The sequence below is a fragment of the Panthera leo genome, chromosome A1 (assembly GCF_018350215.1).
Source record: "Panthera leo isolate Ple1 chromosome A1, P.leo_Ple1_pat1.1, whole genome shotgun sequence".
Taxonomy (NCBI): domain Eukaryota; kingdom Metazoa; phylum Chordata; class Mammalia; order Carnivora; family Felidae; genus Panthera; species Panthera leo.
Window position 1 is genome coordinate 112,340,419 of NC_056679.1, and position 14,382 is coordinate 112,354,800.

At 51.2% G+C, this 14,382-nt stretch overlaps 1 protein-coding gene and 1 long non-coding RNA gene across 2 annotated transcripts; one reads left to right on the forward strand and one right to left on the reverse strand.

Moving 5' to 3' along the window:
* Positions 1-5,124: 5,124 nt before the first annotated feature.
* On the reverse strand, positions 5,125-5,900 carry LOC122217965. The gene is made up of 2 exons (XR_006201782.1): positions 5,697-5,900; positions 5,125-5,506 (listed from the first exon to the last, which is right to left on the reverse strand). It is a non-coding gene; the product is annotated as an uncharacterized LOC122217965 (long non-coding RNA).
* A 75-nt stretch (positions 5,901-5,975) lies between these two features.
* Positions 5,976-10,379, forward strand: LOC122217960. The gene is made up of 3 exons (XM_042935711.1): positions 5,976-6,282; positions 8,398-8,853; positions 9,484-10,379. The coding sequence occupies exons 1-3, from the start codon at positions 6,241-6,243 to the stop codon at positions 9,763-9,765; spliced, it is 780 nt and encodes a 259-aa protein (XP_042791645.1). The 5' UTR covers positions 5,976-6,240; the 3' UTR covers positions 9,766-10,379.
* The last annotated feature ends 4,003 nt before the right edge of the window (positions 10,380-14,382 follow it).

Here is a 14,382-nt window from a genome sequence, read left to right on the forward strand (position 1 = left end):
CTGTCAGCACAGAGTCCAACACAGGGCTCAAACCCAGGAACTGCGAGACCATGACCTGAGCTAAAGTCTGACAGACACTTAACTGACTGAGCCACCCAGGCACCAGTGAACTATTTAATGTATTTTTTAAATGTTAAAGTATATTTTGAAAAAAAACAAAATTGGCAAACTACCCTAGCTGATTTCAAGGCATAGAGTAAATTTGAGCTGTCCACAGGACAGCTCCCACATCAAAGAGTATAATCTGGCTCAAACTGTCAATAGTGCCAAGATTGAGAAACACTGATCACAGTAATCAAGAAAATGCCACAGTATTGGTCAGTTGGACAGAGCAGAGAGGCCAGGATGAATGGACCTGTGCGTATAGTACTGATTATGAGAAACAGGAAAAGTCTTCAACCAATGACATTGACATAGTGGAGATCTAAATGGAAAAATAGATCCTGATGCCTACCTCAAACCGTATCAATTAACTCAAAAACAATTATAGGAGACCTAAACATAAAAGGTAAGGGTATAGAACATCTAGAAGAAAACATAGGAAGAAATCATCACAGTCTTAGGATAAGCACGTGTTTCTTTGGATACCAAAAGCCCAAATGAGAAATGCAAATTGGATTTCCTCAAAATGAAAAAAATTTCCTAGAAAGACATTGTTAACAAGATTGAAGTCAAGGCACAGCCCGGTAGAAAATATTCGCAATACATATTTCTGACAAAGGACTTGTATCCAGTATATATAAAGAGCTCTTACAACATAACAATAAGAAGACAAAAAACTTTATTAAAAGTGGGGGAAAGGAGCTTCCAGTGTTGGCATGGTAGCCTAAGCTCACTTAGTCAACTCCTCCCACTAATTATAACAAAAACTTTGAGCCATATTAAAAATCCAACTACCGGAGAACTCTAAAAAGTAAACAAAAACAGATTGTGGAGATGACGCTTCTAGACAAGTGATCCATGCAGGGGGAACTTTCTCATCTTCTCTCTCTCGGTCTCTCTCTGTCTCTGTCTTTGTCTCTGTCTCTCGCAGTCTCTTGGCTTTACCCAGAAGGCAGGCTCCACTTGCACAGCAACAATGCAGCAGTGGCAGAAGGGGGGCCCTGGGAGGAAGTGTGGAAGGAATCCAGGAGTGGATTCCAGTGTGGAAGGAGTGTGGAAGGAATCCAGGAGGAGAGAGAGCCAGGAAAGTGGTCTCTTAATTCTGTGAATCAGTGCACACGGATGGCCTAACCTCTGAGCTCTGCCTGAATGGGACAGACCCAAACCAGCACAGCCAAGCTTTGAAAACCAAACTGAGCTTTAAACCATGTGCACGTATCTTTTTAGCTCAATCACTAAATAATTCATGCTCAAGAACAGAGCCAAGCCAATACAGCACAGGCTTAGAGAACTGAACTGAGATTTGAGTCGTTAGGTACGGAAGGCAAGACAGAACATGCAGCTTGAACCTAACCCAGTTGATTGTCTGCTAGAACAAAAACATAGACTTCTCTGGAGGATTATTTACAGGACCCAAAGTCTACACAACATAACATTCACAATGTCTGGGACAATTCAAAATTAGCCAACATACAAAGAACCAGGAAAATGTGGCCACTTCTCCAAGGAAGAAACAATAAATGCCAATGCCAAGGTGGCCCATGCATTGCAATATCAAACCAAGAGTTCAAAGAAGCTATTATAACTGTGCTCCATTAGGTCAAGTAAAACACATTTGGAATGAATAAAAGGATAGAAGTTCTCAGCGTAGACACAGGACCTATAAAAAAGAACCAGATGGAAATGTTAGGACTGAAAAATACAAAATCGGAATTTAAAAAATTTACTGATTTCAATAGCAGCTTGGTGATGAAGAGAGGGCGAGAAAACCTATAAACTTCAAGATAGATGAATAGAAATTATGCAATCTGAAGAACAGAGAGAAAAGAAAATTAGAAAAAAATGAGCAGAGCACCAGGGACCTGTGGGAAAATATATTTAAATTTTTAAAGGTTAGTCAAATTTAATTTTTTTCTTTTTTAATTTGATAGAGAAGGCATCAAGGATGTGTCATGGAGAAGAAAGGGGCAATGCTGAGGGACTGGGCACAGACAGGTCAGGAAGGGTAGGCATCTAGGTCTGACCCCACCATGGGAGGTCCTGGAGCCACTCCAGGGAGGGGAGAGCCCAAAGATCTTGTACCCAGTCTGCCCTGTGACTTCAGTGGGACACTGGCTTGGAGAGGGGCAGATGGTTCTTAGGGTCACAAACATCAGGAAGAGGCAAGAGCCATAAAAGGGATAGTTAGAAGGCCCAGGAAGAACTCCCAGCTCCAGAGATTCTCCAACAACCCCCACTGCCATTGCAGCTCGGTTCCTGTGCCCAGCCCCCACCCCATCCAAACAGCAAGGTTCTAGACCAGCCCCCACATGAGTCCATGCTCCTCAGGGTGGAAGCCCAGAAACAGGGGCTAGGTGGTCCCTCAGAGGTGTCACTGGAGTCCCAGCAGGAGAGGAAAAATCAACTGCAAAAAAACATTGGAAGAAATAAGCCTTCCAAGATTTGGTGAAAGATGTAAACTGATATATTCTGGAGGCTCTGCAAACCCCCAAAGGATAAGGTCATTGGAAACCATGCCTAGACACATTATAAATGGCTGAAAATGAAAGCTAAATACCATCAAAATAGCTGGAAAAACATGACACGCTACATATTGTGGAATAAGGATTGTGATACATCCATACGATGAAACAGCACTCTGTAAGAAAAAAGGAACAAACTATTGGTACATGCAAAAACATAAAGGAATCTCGCAAATATTATGCTGTGTAAGACAAGTCAAAGTAGGGGCATCTGGGTGGTTCATTCATTTGAGCGTCCAGCTCTCAATTTTGGCTCAGGTGATGATCCCAGGATCGTGGGATCAAGCCCCACATCAGGTTCTGTGCTGAGTGTGGAGCCTGCTTAAAATTCTCTCTCTCCTCCCCTGTCCCCCTCTCCCCCATGTCCTCTCTCTCTTTCTCTTAAATTAAGAAAAAAGTTAAAGTATCTGGTGTATGATTCCATTTATGTAAATTTCTAGAAAATACAGAATAATCTATAGTGACAGAGAGCAGATCAAGTGGTTGCCTGGACATGGGAGGGACAGATTACAAAAGTGCATCAGGAAATTTGGGGGACTGATAAAAATACTTGGTATCCTGATTGTGGTGATGGTTTCCCAGGTGCGTACATATGTGAAAACTGGGCAAATTGCATACTTTGCATATATGCGGTTTGTTATACTTTGTAACAATAAAGTTGTTAAATACGCAAAAGATTTCAAACACTTAACAGATGAAGGTATATGAATTGACGATATGCACATGAAAAGATGCTCAACATCACGAGTCGTTATCGTAAACTAAAACCATAATGCTGTCCTTGTACATACCCACCAGAATGGCAGAACTTTTAAAGTGATGGAGAGAAACTCCATCTTTCACACACTGCCCCTGGGAACGTAAAAGGGCGCAACCTGGCTTGGGAATCAGTGCATCAGCTTCGTAAACACATGCTTACCGTGTGATCAAGCTATTCACATCCTAGGTGTATGATCAAGCTATTCACATCGTGAGTGCTTACCGAAGAGAAACGAAAACTTTGCCCCCACCGTCTCATACACTACCATGCCCAGCAGCCTAATTGCTGATGGAAACAACCCAACGGTCCACCAATGAATCGACAAACACACTGTGGTGTAGAAAGGTGCAAACAGAATGCCGCCAACGTGGATGAATCTTAAAAACAAAATGCTGAAAACAAGGAAGCTGCGCACAAAACTACGTACTGTGTGATTTCATTTATTCTAGAACACTCAAAATGAATCTCTGGCATCAAAACGCAGATCAGTTGTTGCTTGGGGCTGGAAGGCCGGTGCAGGGGGTACTACGTGAAGAGAGGCATTTCTGTATATTAATTTTGGGGTTGCTACATGGATTTTTAGGTTGTGAATGATATGCTTTATAATGTATATAAACTAGACCTCAATAAAGCTGATTTTTTAAAATATGGCTGTATAAGGGGGCGCCTGGGCAGCTCAGTGGGTAGAGCATGTGACTCTTGATCTCAGAGTCATGAGTTCAAGCCCCGCATCGGGCACGGAGCCTACTTATTTTTTTTTTTAACGTTTATTTTTGAGAGAGGCAGAGACAGAGAGACAGAGCGCGAACAGGGGAGGGGCAGAGAGACAGGGAGACACAGAATCAGAAGCAGGCTCTAGGCTCCAAGCACAGAGCCTGACGTGGGGCTTGAACTCACAAACTGTGAGATAGTGACCTGGGCTGAAGTCGGATGCTCAACCGACTGAGCCACCCAGGCACCCCGGAGCCTACTTATTAATAAATAAGTAAATAGGGGTGCCTGGGTGGCTTAGTTGGTTAAGCATCTGATTTCAGCTTAGGTCATGATCTTGCAGTTCATGGGTTTGAGCCCTGCGTTGGGCTCTGTGCTGACAGCTCAGAGCCTGGAGCCTGCTTCGGATCCTGTGTCTCCCTCTCCTGTGTCTGCCCCTCCCCCGGTTACACTCTGTCTCTCTCTCTCTCTCTCTCTCTCAAAAACAAACAAACAAACAAACATAAATAAATAAATAAATAAATAAATAAATAAATAAATAAATAAATAAATGTATAATGTATGGAATTGGTACCAAAAGAGACAAAGAGGGACAGAGCAATAAACAAATTAGAGAAACTGACTGGAGTTTAAAATAGTTACAATTTGGGGTGCCTGCGTGGCTCAGTCGGTTAAGCAGCCGACTTCGGCTCAGGTTATGATCTCGCGGTCTGTGAGTTCCAGCCCCGCGTCGGGCTCTGTGCTGACAGCTCTGAGCCTGGAGCCTGTTTCGGATTCTGTGTCTCCCTCTCTCTGACCCTCCCCCATTTATGCTCTGTCTCTCTCTGTCTCAAAAATAAATAAACGTTAAAAAAAAATAGTTACAATTTCAAATGTGGTTACTCTGGCTTTTCAAATCAGGTTGGTGGAGAGATCCATTATTCATAAATGATATTGAATCAACACATATAACTCATAAAATAAAATTAGAGCCTTATCTGTTACCACTTACAAAACATACATTCCACGTGGATTAAAGAGTTAATTCCATAAAACAAGAAAAGCAAGCTTTAATGGCCCCGGGGTAGGGGTGGGGGGTCCAGGGCCTGGCCCCGAGGAGTCCTGCTGGGTCACACTGTGCTTGGAATCCAGCAGTGGAGAAGCTTGAGGTCCTGGAGATACCAGGGCCTTGTGGCCCTCAGCTGGGGTTCTCCAGCCTCCAGCCCTAAGGCTAAAGACTACCTCTGAAGGCCGTCCTAGCGGAGGCTCAGCTTTCCAAGTCTGTAACACGGCACAACAGTGGTACTATTTCTAACTTGAAGGTCTGGGAAACGCCCAGTGCAGCAGCTGATTCTTGGGAGGTGACAACAAAGGCTGGTCTCTTCCTCTGTGCGGGACCATCAGGCCTGGGACAGAGCTGGGAAGGGTGGCTCTGTGGGGGAAAGTGGGCATTAGGCTTTGTGTCTCACTCTGTGCTCTCAAGTGACTGGGAAAGACCCACAGAGGAGAGGGGGCTAAAGTCAAGTGGCAAGAGTAGAAACCCAACGGGACTGAAGCACTCAGGTATGGAGCGGTCTAGACAGCCTGAGACAACAGCATGAATCCTTGGGGTGCCCCCTCACCTTCCTGGGGAGGCTGCTGAGGCACTGAGTCTCTGGGCACAAGTCCTTGAGTGAGCTCACTGGATCTGTCATGGAGAGCTGTTCTGATTCCAGAAGATGCCTGCCCTCCCTTTGTATCCTGCAAATCCCAGGGGGGAGATCTGGATTAAGCTGAATTAAGAGGCAGGTGATGATCACAGGTGTTGGGTGCTTGGGCAGGGGTCTCCATGGTAACGGTGCCATCTGGCTTTCTTGCCTGGCAGCAGGCCTTGTGACTTCATGGTGGAACCTTCTCTGACAGGCAGAGGGGGATTTGCCAGGGGGAAGAGCAGGCCAGGAGGAAGGGATCTGCCAAGGGCAGCTTTGTCTTTTCCATCAGAGTCTGAAGATTAACCTTGATCATGGCACGACGTGGGGCTACCACTGACTCCAGAACAGATGCCAAGACGGTGGCCGAGGGACAGCATAAGCCCCTCTGGAAAGTAGGTGGGGACATACCTGGCCTCCTTGAATCCAGAACCCACTGGTGAAGTGGAGCCAGGGCCCAGGCGGGCAAGACTCAGACATGGGAGAGCCTCTGGGCCAACACCTCTGGATGGCAGGAAGGGTAAGGTCTAGGGAGACCCAGCCCCTGCAGGGAGACTCTCCCCATAAACTGCTCATGAGGCTCCGCAAGCCTTCATTCTTGTGTCGACTCCCTTCACCCACACAATCAGCCATCCAACCCACCTGTATGTGTGAGTGTCCTGGGGCTGCTGAAACAAGTCACCGTAAACTGGGTGGCTTAACACAACACCAGTGTATTCTGTCACAGTTCTGAAGGCAGGCTCCTTCTTGGGGGCTCAAGGAGAAGGTGTTCCTTGCCTCTCCTAGTTCCTGGTGGCTCCTGGCGATCCGTGGCATCTCGTGGCTTGGGCAGCATCCCTCCCATCTCCCCTTGTGTCTGTGTCCAAATTTCCCTCATAAAGGACACCAGTCATTGGATATAGGGCCATCCTAATCCAGTATGACCTCATTTTACCTTGACTGCATCTACAAAGACTCTCTTTCCAAATAAGATCCCTTTCCCAGGTACCAGGAGTTAGGACCTCAACATATCTTATGGGGGACACAGTTGAGACCACAATACCATGTAGGTCATTGTGAAAAGGGCACAGGCTTCAGAGCAGGGTGGGCTTGGCCTCCAACCCTGGCAGGGCCTCCACACCATCTTGTTCCCTAGGCCCAGCAAAGTTGGGAGGGGGCTCCCGTGGTCTACCTGCAGAGGGGCCGTGGTGTGTCTGGGGAGGAGGAGGAGGTCTGGTCCCTGCTCTTCAGGAGCTCACAGTCTATGGGGCCATGGGCCGTCACCAAGGGTTAGGACTTTCAAAAGGGACAGTGGTGGTCAAGCTGCACACAAGGAGTTAGGACAGGCATGACCACACATGTGGCTGGGGTGGGGAACGCAAGGCCCAGAGACCCCAGCAAGGATCAAAAAGGCCAGGGCCAGACCCTAAGTCCTTCCTATGGGACTCAGAATCCACGGGGTACCCCTGCACCCCACATGTACCCATGGGCTCTGGGTCTGACCCTGATGGGCAAAGGTGGAGAATGGGTTGTTTTTTCACTGACGGGTGCTCTGGGCTTCTGTGTCCCACTTTGGGCCTGGGAAGTAATTCCTTATTCCCCTTTCCAGCCTCCCCACAAGACCTGCCTTCCCCTTCCTATTGACAGGGAGTCTGGCAAGGACTTTGCTCCTGGACAAGCCCAGTTTAATATTCTCTTTCTTCCTCCTTCTCTCCCACCTTTCTTTCCTTTATTCCAATATTTGGTATCTGCCATATGCCAAGGCTGTTCTAGGCCTTGAGGATACAGAAGACAGATGGGCCTAGCCTCAGTGGAATTTATAACTGGAGAGATGAGAGATATTAATCAAGTCACCATGCAGATGAATGTTTCACAGCAGAGGTGTGGGTGCTCTGAATGAGGGGCATCAGGGTGGTGGGAGTCAGCAACAGAGTGAAGCAGCTAAACCGGGGAAGGATGGGAGCCTGGAGCCACGAGCTGAAGTTGTCAACCAGGAAAAAGGAGAAGGAAGAGATTCCAGGCAGGAGCATTAGCATGAGTGAAGGGCCTGTGGCAGGAGGCTGCTTGGCGAGTTGAGAAGGACTGAGAGGTCTGTGTGGATGGACTGGACAGTGCAGGGAATATGAGACGGCCTGAGAGTCAGCAAATTAGCCCCATCATTGTTGAAAAAGTATCAATATTGCATGCCCACAATGAGACGAGACCACCACACCCCAGAATAGGCAGACTCAGACCAAGAACGTTCCAGAGGGGGAGATGTGAGGCTGGAGTGATTGGGAGTCAGTGCAGGGATTGGGGGAGGCAGGGGCTGGGAAAGCTCCTTTGAACTGAGAGGGGAATGGCAGATCTGGGCATAGGTTCTAAAGCAGGGCCAAGCTTTGTGTGACCAAGGAAGGGCAAGGAGGCCTGTGTATAGAGTGGAACCAGATGTGCGTGGGGGAAGGATGCAGGTGCTGGCAGGGCCAGGCCCTCCAGGGCTCTTGGGTAACCTGACTGTGGCTGGCAGCTGCCGCTGGGTTCTCCTGGAGGGGAGCACACTCAGGTTTATGCTTTGGAAAGACCCCTCTGGCCTCCAGTGTCAGCAGGAATGGGAGAGGGGGCTAGGGGGTGGGGACTTTGGGCTGCGGTAACAGGTGGAACACCATTCTCTTTCCAGTCATCCCAGAAGAGCTGTGAGCCTGAGCCCAGCGTCTCGGCTTCCCAGAGCCTCCTGGAGGCGGCCGGCCCAGAGCCCCTGTCCCAGCACCCACAGGCCAGCCATTCAAGGGGCAGTGAGCCCCTCAGCAGCCTTGACCTCTCCCATGGGTCTCCAGTGGCCTTAGAGTACCTGCCCTTCTTTCGCACCTATGGGACTCTCCTGGCTGTGGGGGAGCTGGTCTCACAGCCTGAGGCTTGCAGGGACCAAGAAGGAGACCAGACTGTCAGAGATCCAGCATTCCATGAGGACTCAGAACCGCCCAGCGGCTTCTTCCCTTTCTACCGCTCCAAGGAGGAGTGTTTTCCCAGGCTGGCCCTTCCTGGCAGGTCGTGCTGGGGCTCCCGAGACCCATGCACCAGGAAGGAGGCGCTGGCCGGCTGCGTCTGCAGGATGACCTTCAGCTGCGCGTGCTCTGTGAGTGGGCGTGGCCCCGGGGAATGTGTTTAAGCCCCTTGAGCTTCAAAGTCCTTACAAAGGGAGGCAATAGTGGAGCTACTGGGGGAGCCGTTGTGAGAATTACGTACAGTAACGCGGTCATTACACCAGGCTTAGCCGGTGTTCCCCGACGGAAGCACCTGTGTAGTCCTTATGACTCGCTCGGCACCCCAGCCGATGCTCCAAGTACATCATCTCACCTGTCCTAACAATAGTCCGATGAGAGACGGCTGATTGCTGCTCCCACATGACAGGGGGGAGAAAAATGAGTCTCAGGGCAGTTAAGCGACTCGGTAGCAAGAGCAAACCTGGGCTCCGACCCCAAGCCGGTGCCCTGTCATGTCACTACCAGTCACAGAGCTGGGGGCCGTGCCGTGACCACAGAGACAGAGCAGGCGGGATGAGTGGATTGTGATCCCAGATGCACTCCTTCCGGCCGGGAGGCCCGGGGGGCTGAATGATATTGCTCACTGTTCTCCAGTCTGCAGAGTAGTCATGCACCCTGCCTCCTTCCCTACCGCTGCTGGGGTGTTGCAGGCACAAGGCCAGCGCTGGATTTCTAGCCAAACTTGGGAGCCTAGCTGACCGTCTTGTCTCCTTCCCACACAGGCTGCCTCGGCAAGCCCAGACCACCTCCCTGGGTCCTCTCGCTCGCCACCCTGCTGCCCCATCCTGCTGGTCCCAGAGGGGCACTGCCATGACAGCGGCCTGACTGCCCCTGCCTCCAGTGATGCTGCCTTCAAGGACCATGCCCTCGGTGCCTCGGGATTCGTGCCTTACTACAGAACCCTCGAGGAGGAGCTGCGTGCCAGCCCTGGGCCTCCAGTCTCTCCGCTGGGGAGCCAGGAGCCCACAGGGATGCTGCCCAGGCCTCGTGCAGCTACTTTGTGAAGGAGTGTGAGTTACTAGCAGCTGGAGCCGCTGAAGATTGGGCCCCAGCACCTGCTCATCTGCAAGAGGTGAACGTGGCTGGGGGTGAGGCTTCCAGAACTGGCCTGGGACCACAACTCTGCCTTACCTCCCCCTCTGCCTGGGTGCCTAGGAACCACGGAGCTGGCAGGAGGAGCCCAAACGCGGGCAGGCCTGTCCATCCCCTCTCAGTCTACTTGGGTGGGCCAACAAGAAGATCCTGTGCCCTGCCAGGGTGTACCTCCACACCAGTGTCCGACTGAGCAGGCCTGGGGCAGGAGCAGTCCTTCTCCTCGAGGACTGGAGGGGAGATGCTCAGCCTGTGCCCCCCGCAGCCACAGCCTCAGGGAGTGACCCCACAGCCCTGGGTGCTCCCTCGGGCCTCCTAGCTGGAAAAACTGCCCGAGGCCAAGGGGACAGCAGCAGCCCCCAAAGGCGCTCCACCAAGGAGATGTCTGCCCGGCCCAGCACTCAGACCGTCCCACGGTCCTCCTCTGCCGTAGCCTGTTCCAAGCTCAGAGGAAGGGAGCAGGACCAGGGTCCTCTGAACAACTGAGGGATGCAGACCAGAGACTAAATAAATCACTTCACTACAAGGATTGGAGTTGGTGCGCTAACGTGGTGCTTTGGAGTAATGCGTGCAGCTTTGCATTAAGTGAGCATTTGCTATGTGCTAGGCACCTTACAGAGACCATCTCTCTATCCTCAATGGGGGTAGACCCTTGCATCAGCTCCATTCTCCAGATGAAGAAACAGGCTCAGAGAGGTAAGTTGCCTGCCTGGGCTCACACAGCTCACAGACAGCAGAGCTGGGGTTCATAGCCAGGGCTGTGTGGGCTCAGGGCCTGAGTACTTAAAACCCTTCCCTACACACCCCTCCTCAGTGGGTCTTGATGCAACAAGGAAAGAGCCAGCTGCCAGCCATGGAGCACCGTGAAGGCCACCCCACATCGCCTTTCCTCCTTCCCCCTTTCCTTCCCTGGCTCCCCATGCTTTGCAGCCGCGGTAGGGGGGAGCAGCATATGACACATCTACTGAGGCCTTGCCCTCCCTGGCCTCTCTGGATACCATTTCCTGGTGCCCCAGCCTGACCCCAGACTCCAGGCTCACCCCACACCATGGCAGATGGCTGTGAGGCTGCAGCACGTGGTTATGACAACAGCATGCGCTCACCCACCCCACCCGCTCCTGGGACTGGTGCACCACGGTACCCACATTCACAGCCACTCTGTCCCGGTGCACTGGTTCCATGGCCCCCCTCCTCCCTCCCCTCTCCGGTGACCTGATGGCTGCCCCTCACCTGCTTCCTAGTCCTCCTGAGGACGGTGAAGTTGAGAGGCCATGAGAGAGAAATCATTGGTCATGCTTCAGTTATGTCCAAGAGTTTCTTTTTTAAAATGCACTTTTAAGTATTTCTTGAGGCACTCCTATGACTTCCCTTTGGGCTGGGTTGGCAATATGGTGAAGAAATATATGTGCCCTCGCTGCAGGACTCCTTGGCTTTGTTCTTGGAGGGGGTGACTGGTCTTTCCCCTCTTAGATTCCCCATGGCTGGGTCCAACCAGCTGGCATCCCTGGGCTGTCACTGCCCTCAGAGACACAGATTGGGTGGGGAAGCATCTGGCTGTGTGTTAGAAACTGGGGCCACTCTCTCCCCGTACAGCCCAAGCTGGGTCGGCCATATGGCTCCCTCTTCCCATACACGTGGCCTCCCAAGCATCAGCAGGGCCCAGAGCCCTGCAGGTTCTAATCCCAACCGTCCTGAGGGGAGATGCACAAACCTGACTGGCTAGCAGGCTGAAGAGAACCTCCAGTGTTCAAGACTGAGAGTTTTCTTGAGGGAGCTATTTGCAGGAAGGATCTGGGGCAGGAGAGGTCCTGGGTGAGGGAGTGAGCTTATCTGGAGGACCAGTCTGCTTCTGGTCGGTCCAGCTGGTGTCAGCTGTGAGTTGTTCTGTGCTGACACAGACCAGGCATGAGCACACATCAGGATGCAGAGGCCTAACAATGATAAGAGCTAACTTTCATTGTTGGCCCTGTGCTGGCCACGGGGCTGAGAACTTCACGTGCATTGATTTTCAGTTAAGAATGATTTCATGTAGGGGGGCCTGGTTGGCTCGGTTGGTTAAGCATCTCTTGATGGCGACTCAGGTCATGATCTCACGGTTCCTGAGTTCGAGCCTCCCACTGGGCTCTACACTGACAGTTCGGAGTCGGCTCGGGATTCTCTCTCTCTCTCTGCCCCTCCTCCACTTGCAGTCTGTCTCTCTCTCAAAATAAATACACTTAAAAAAAAAAAAAAAGAATGATTTCATTTAGGTACAAGTAGCACCCCCATTTCACAGATGAGAATGTCTAGGCACAGGTTGCTTAAACGGCTGACTGAAGACTACAGAGCCAGAAAGCAGTAGAGGCAGGCTTTGAACGTATCTAATGTAAACCCCATGGTCTTGACCATTATGCTTAGATATAATACACGTTAATAAATGGTGGGCTTACATTAGCTTATAGTAGACCTCTAGTTCTGTGTAATGATAAGTCATCTCAAAACATAGTGGTTTAAAATAACGACGTACACGCATTTTCTCACTGTTGTGAGGGTCGGGAATCGGGGAGCAGCTTGACTGGGCCATTGTGGCCTGGGGTTTCTCATGAAGTTGTGGTCAGGGTCTTGGGCAGGGCTTGGTCATCTGAGGGTTTGATGGGCTGAAGGCTCTGCCTGCTCACTGCCTCGGCTGCCAGGTTGGTGCTGGTTGTTTGGGGAGAGCCTCACAGCATCGTGACTGGCTTCCCCAGTGACCCTAGAGACTGAGACAAAAGCTGTCATGACAGTTACAACTTAGCCTCAAGAGTCACATCTCACCGTTGTCATACTCTGTTGGTCACGCAGATTAGCTGCAATTCAGTGTGGAAAGAGACCTCACAAAGGCATGGATGGTAAGTCTGGGGGGCCCTGTTGGAGACTGGCTGCCATAATGGTCTAAAACAAGATAGCCAAATTCTGGTGATTCACGGGGAGAGCTCATTCACCGCGGCTGGTGCACAGGAGGAGAAGGGGCGGCTTGGCAGGCAGGAGCCCTGCGGTGGAGAGGTAGCCGGCTGACGTCATAGGACGTCGGCTACAGCAGAACCACGCAGGCTTGGGGGCAGTGGGTGACTTCCCTTCTGCCCCCGCCCCAAGTGGGCTTGTACCTCATTTAAGTCTGGTTCTCCTGAGCCTTCTCCCTGGCCAGAGCTTTTGTCACTTTGCAAATCTCTATTTTGGAGAAAATCTAATCCATATGGTTTGGGGATTTTGCTCTTTTAAATTTTTCCTTTGTACTTTGTACAAAATTGAGAGTTCTTTGGAGTCCTTTAAAATCTCTCCTACCTCAACAACAGGAAGTGTGCTCTTTGCCATGTACACAGGGACCCTGGAGCACAGAACAGTGGGATTTGGGTGGGTTCAGAGCTGGGGGGTTTGTCATACCCTGTGTCTTTCCTGAAGGTGACTCACAGCAAGTGGGAAGACCTGTACTGTCCCTGGAGGTGGAAAGTAGCTCTAATTCCTGCCTGTCCCTCCCCCCAGTCCCCGGTCCTGGCCCCCGTTCTCACACAGAGGGCATTCAGGTCACACGTGCTGGGGTAACAGTGAACTGCCGAGGCAGCTGCGGGGAAGGAGACCACAGCTCAAGCTGGTTTGCAAGGAGCCAAAGCCTGCCTCGGCGTGGGCCCGGGGAGTTTGTCTCAGTGAGATGCAGGCAGATGGCTGCAGGACGGGTCCTATGTCCACTTGCAGGGCAGCATGAAGACTGAGGACTGCCCACAGTCACTTTGCTGGCCAAGGTCCTCTGCCATCAGACTCCCAGCCTCAGCCTCCCCTCCCACAGCAAGGAGCATCTTCCAGGCATCCTGCTTTCCCCGCTTGACATTGTCCAGCCTCTTCCTTCTGGCCACCTGTCCTTCTCTACTACCTTCATGGGTCAAAACCCAGTTCATCTTTTTAGGACCGGCCCAAATGTCACGTCCTTCCCGAGGCTTCTGAGTCTGCCCTCAAGACTTTCCCCTGTCCCTACTGGCCTGTTTTCTTTTCAGGTGAGGCAGGGTATGGGGTTTTCTGGCCTCCCCTCAGGGTCCTGCAACTGATGCTTGAAGAACACATTATGGGGGAGACCTGCCCATGACGGAGCAGGTAGACATCTTCAACACAAACTTGTCTCTGCTATCAGCGTCTCACGCCCTCTGCACCCCCAGCAGGCTGGCTCACGGTAGGTGCTCCACAGGGGCTTTGGGATGTGATCTCAACTGCTGTACTGGATCCTCCCCCCCCCCCACCCACCCCACAATGTCCCTTTCCTCCTACAGAAACTCCTCCAGTCTAGATCTACTGGTCCCTTGACCTGCCTGGCCTCCACTTCTCCTCAGCACCAGCCCACATGCGTCCATCAGTTGAGAAGAAAAGGTCAAGGAGAGCCAGGCTTTCCTTCCTCTCAGATGAGCACAGAGCCAGCAAGGCCCATGGGAGTCTGTCAGGAAGGAATGGATGGAGGGTACCCCAGGGTACTCCCCTTGATGACCATGGCATCTGCTCCAGAAGCCCTGAGAATATGAGTGTCATTG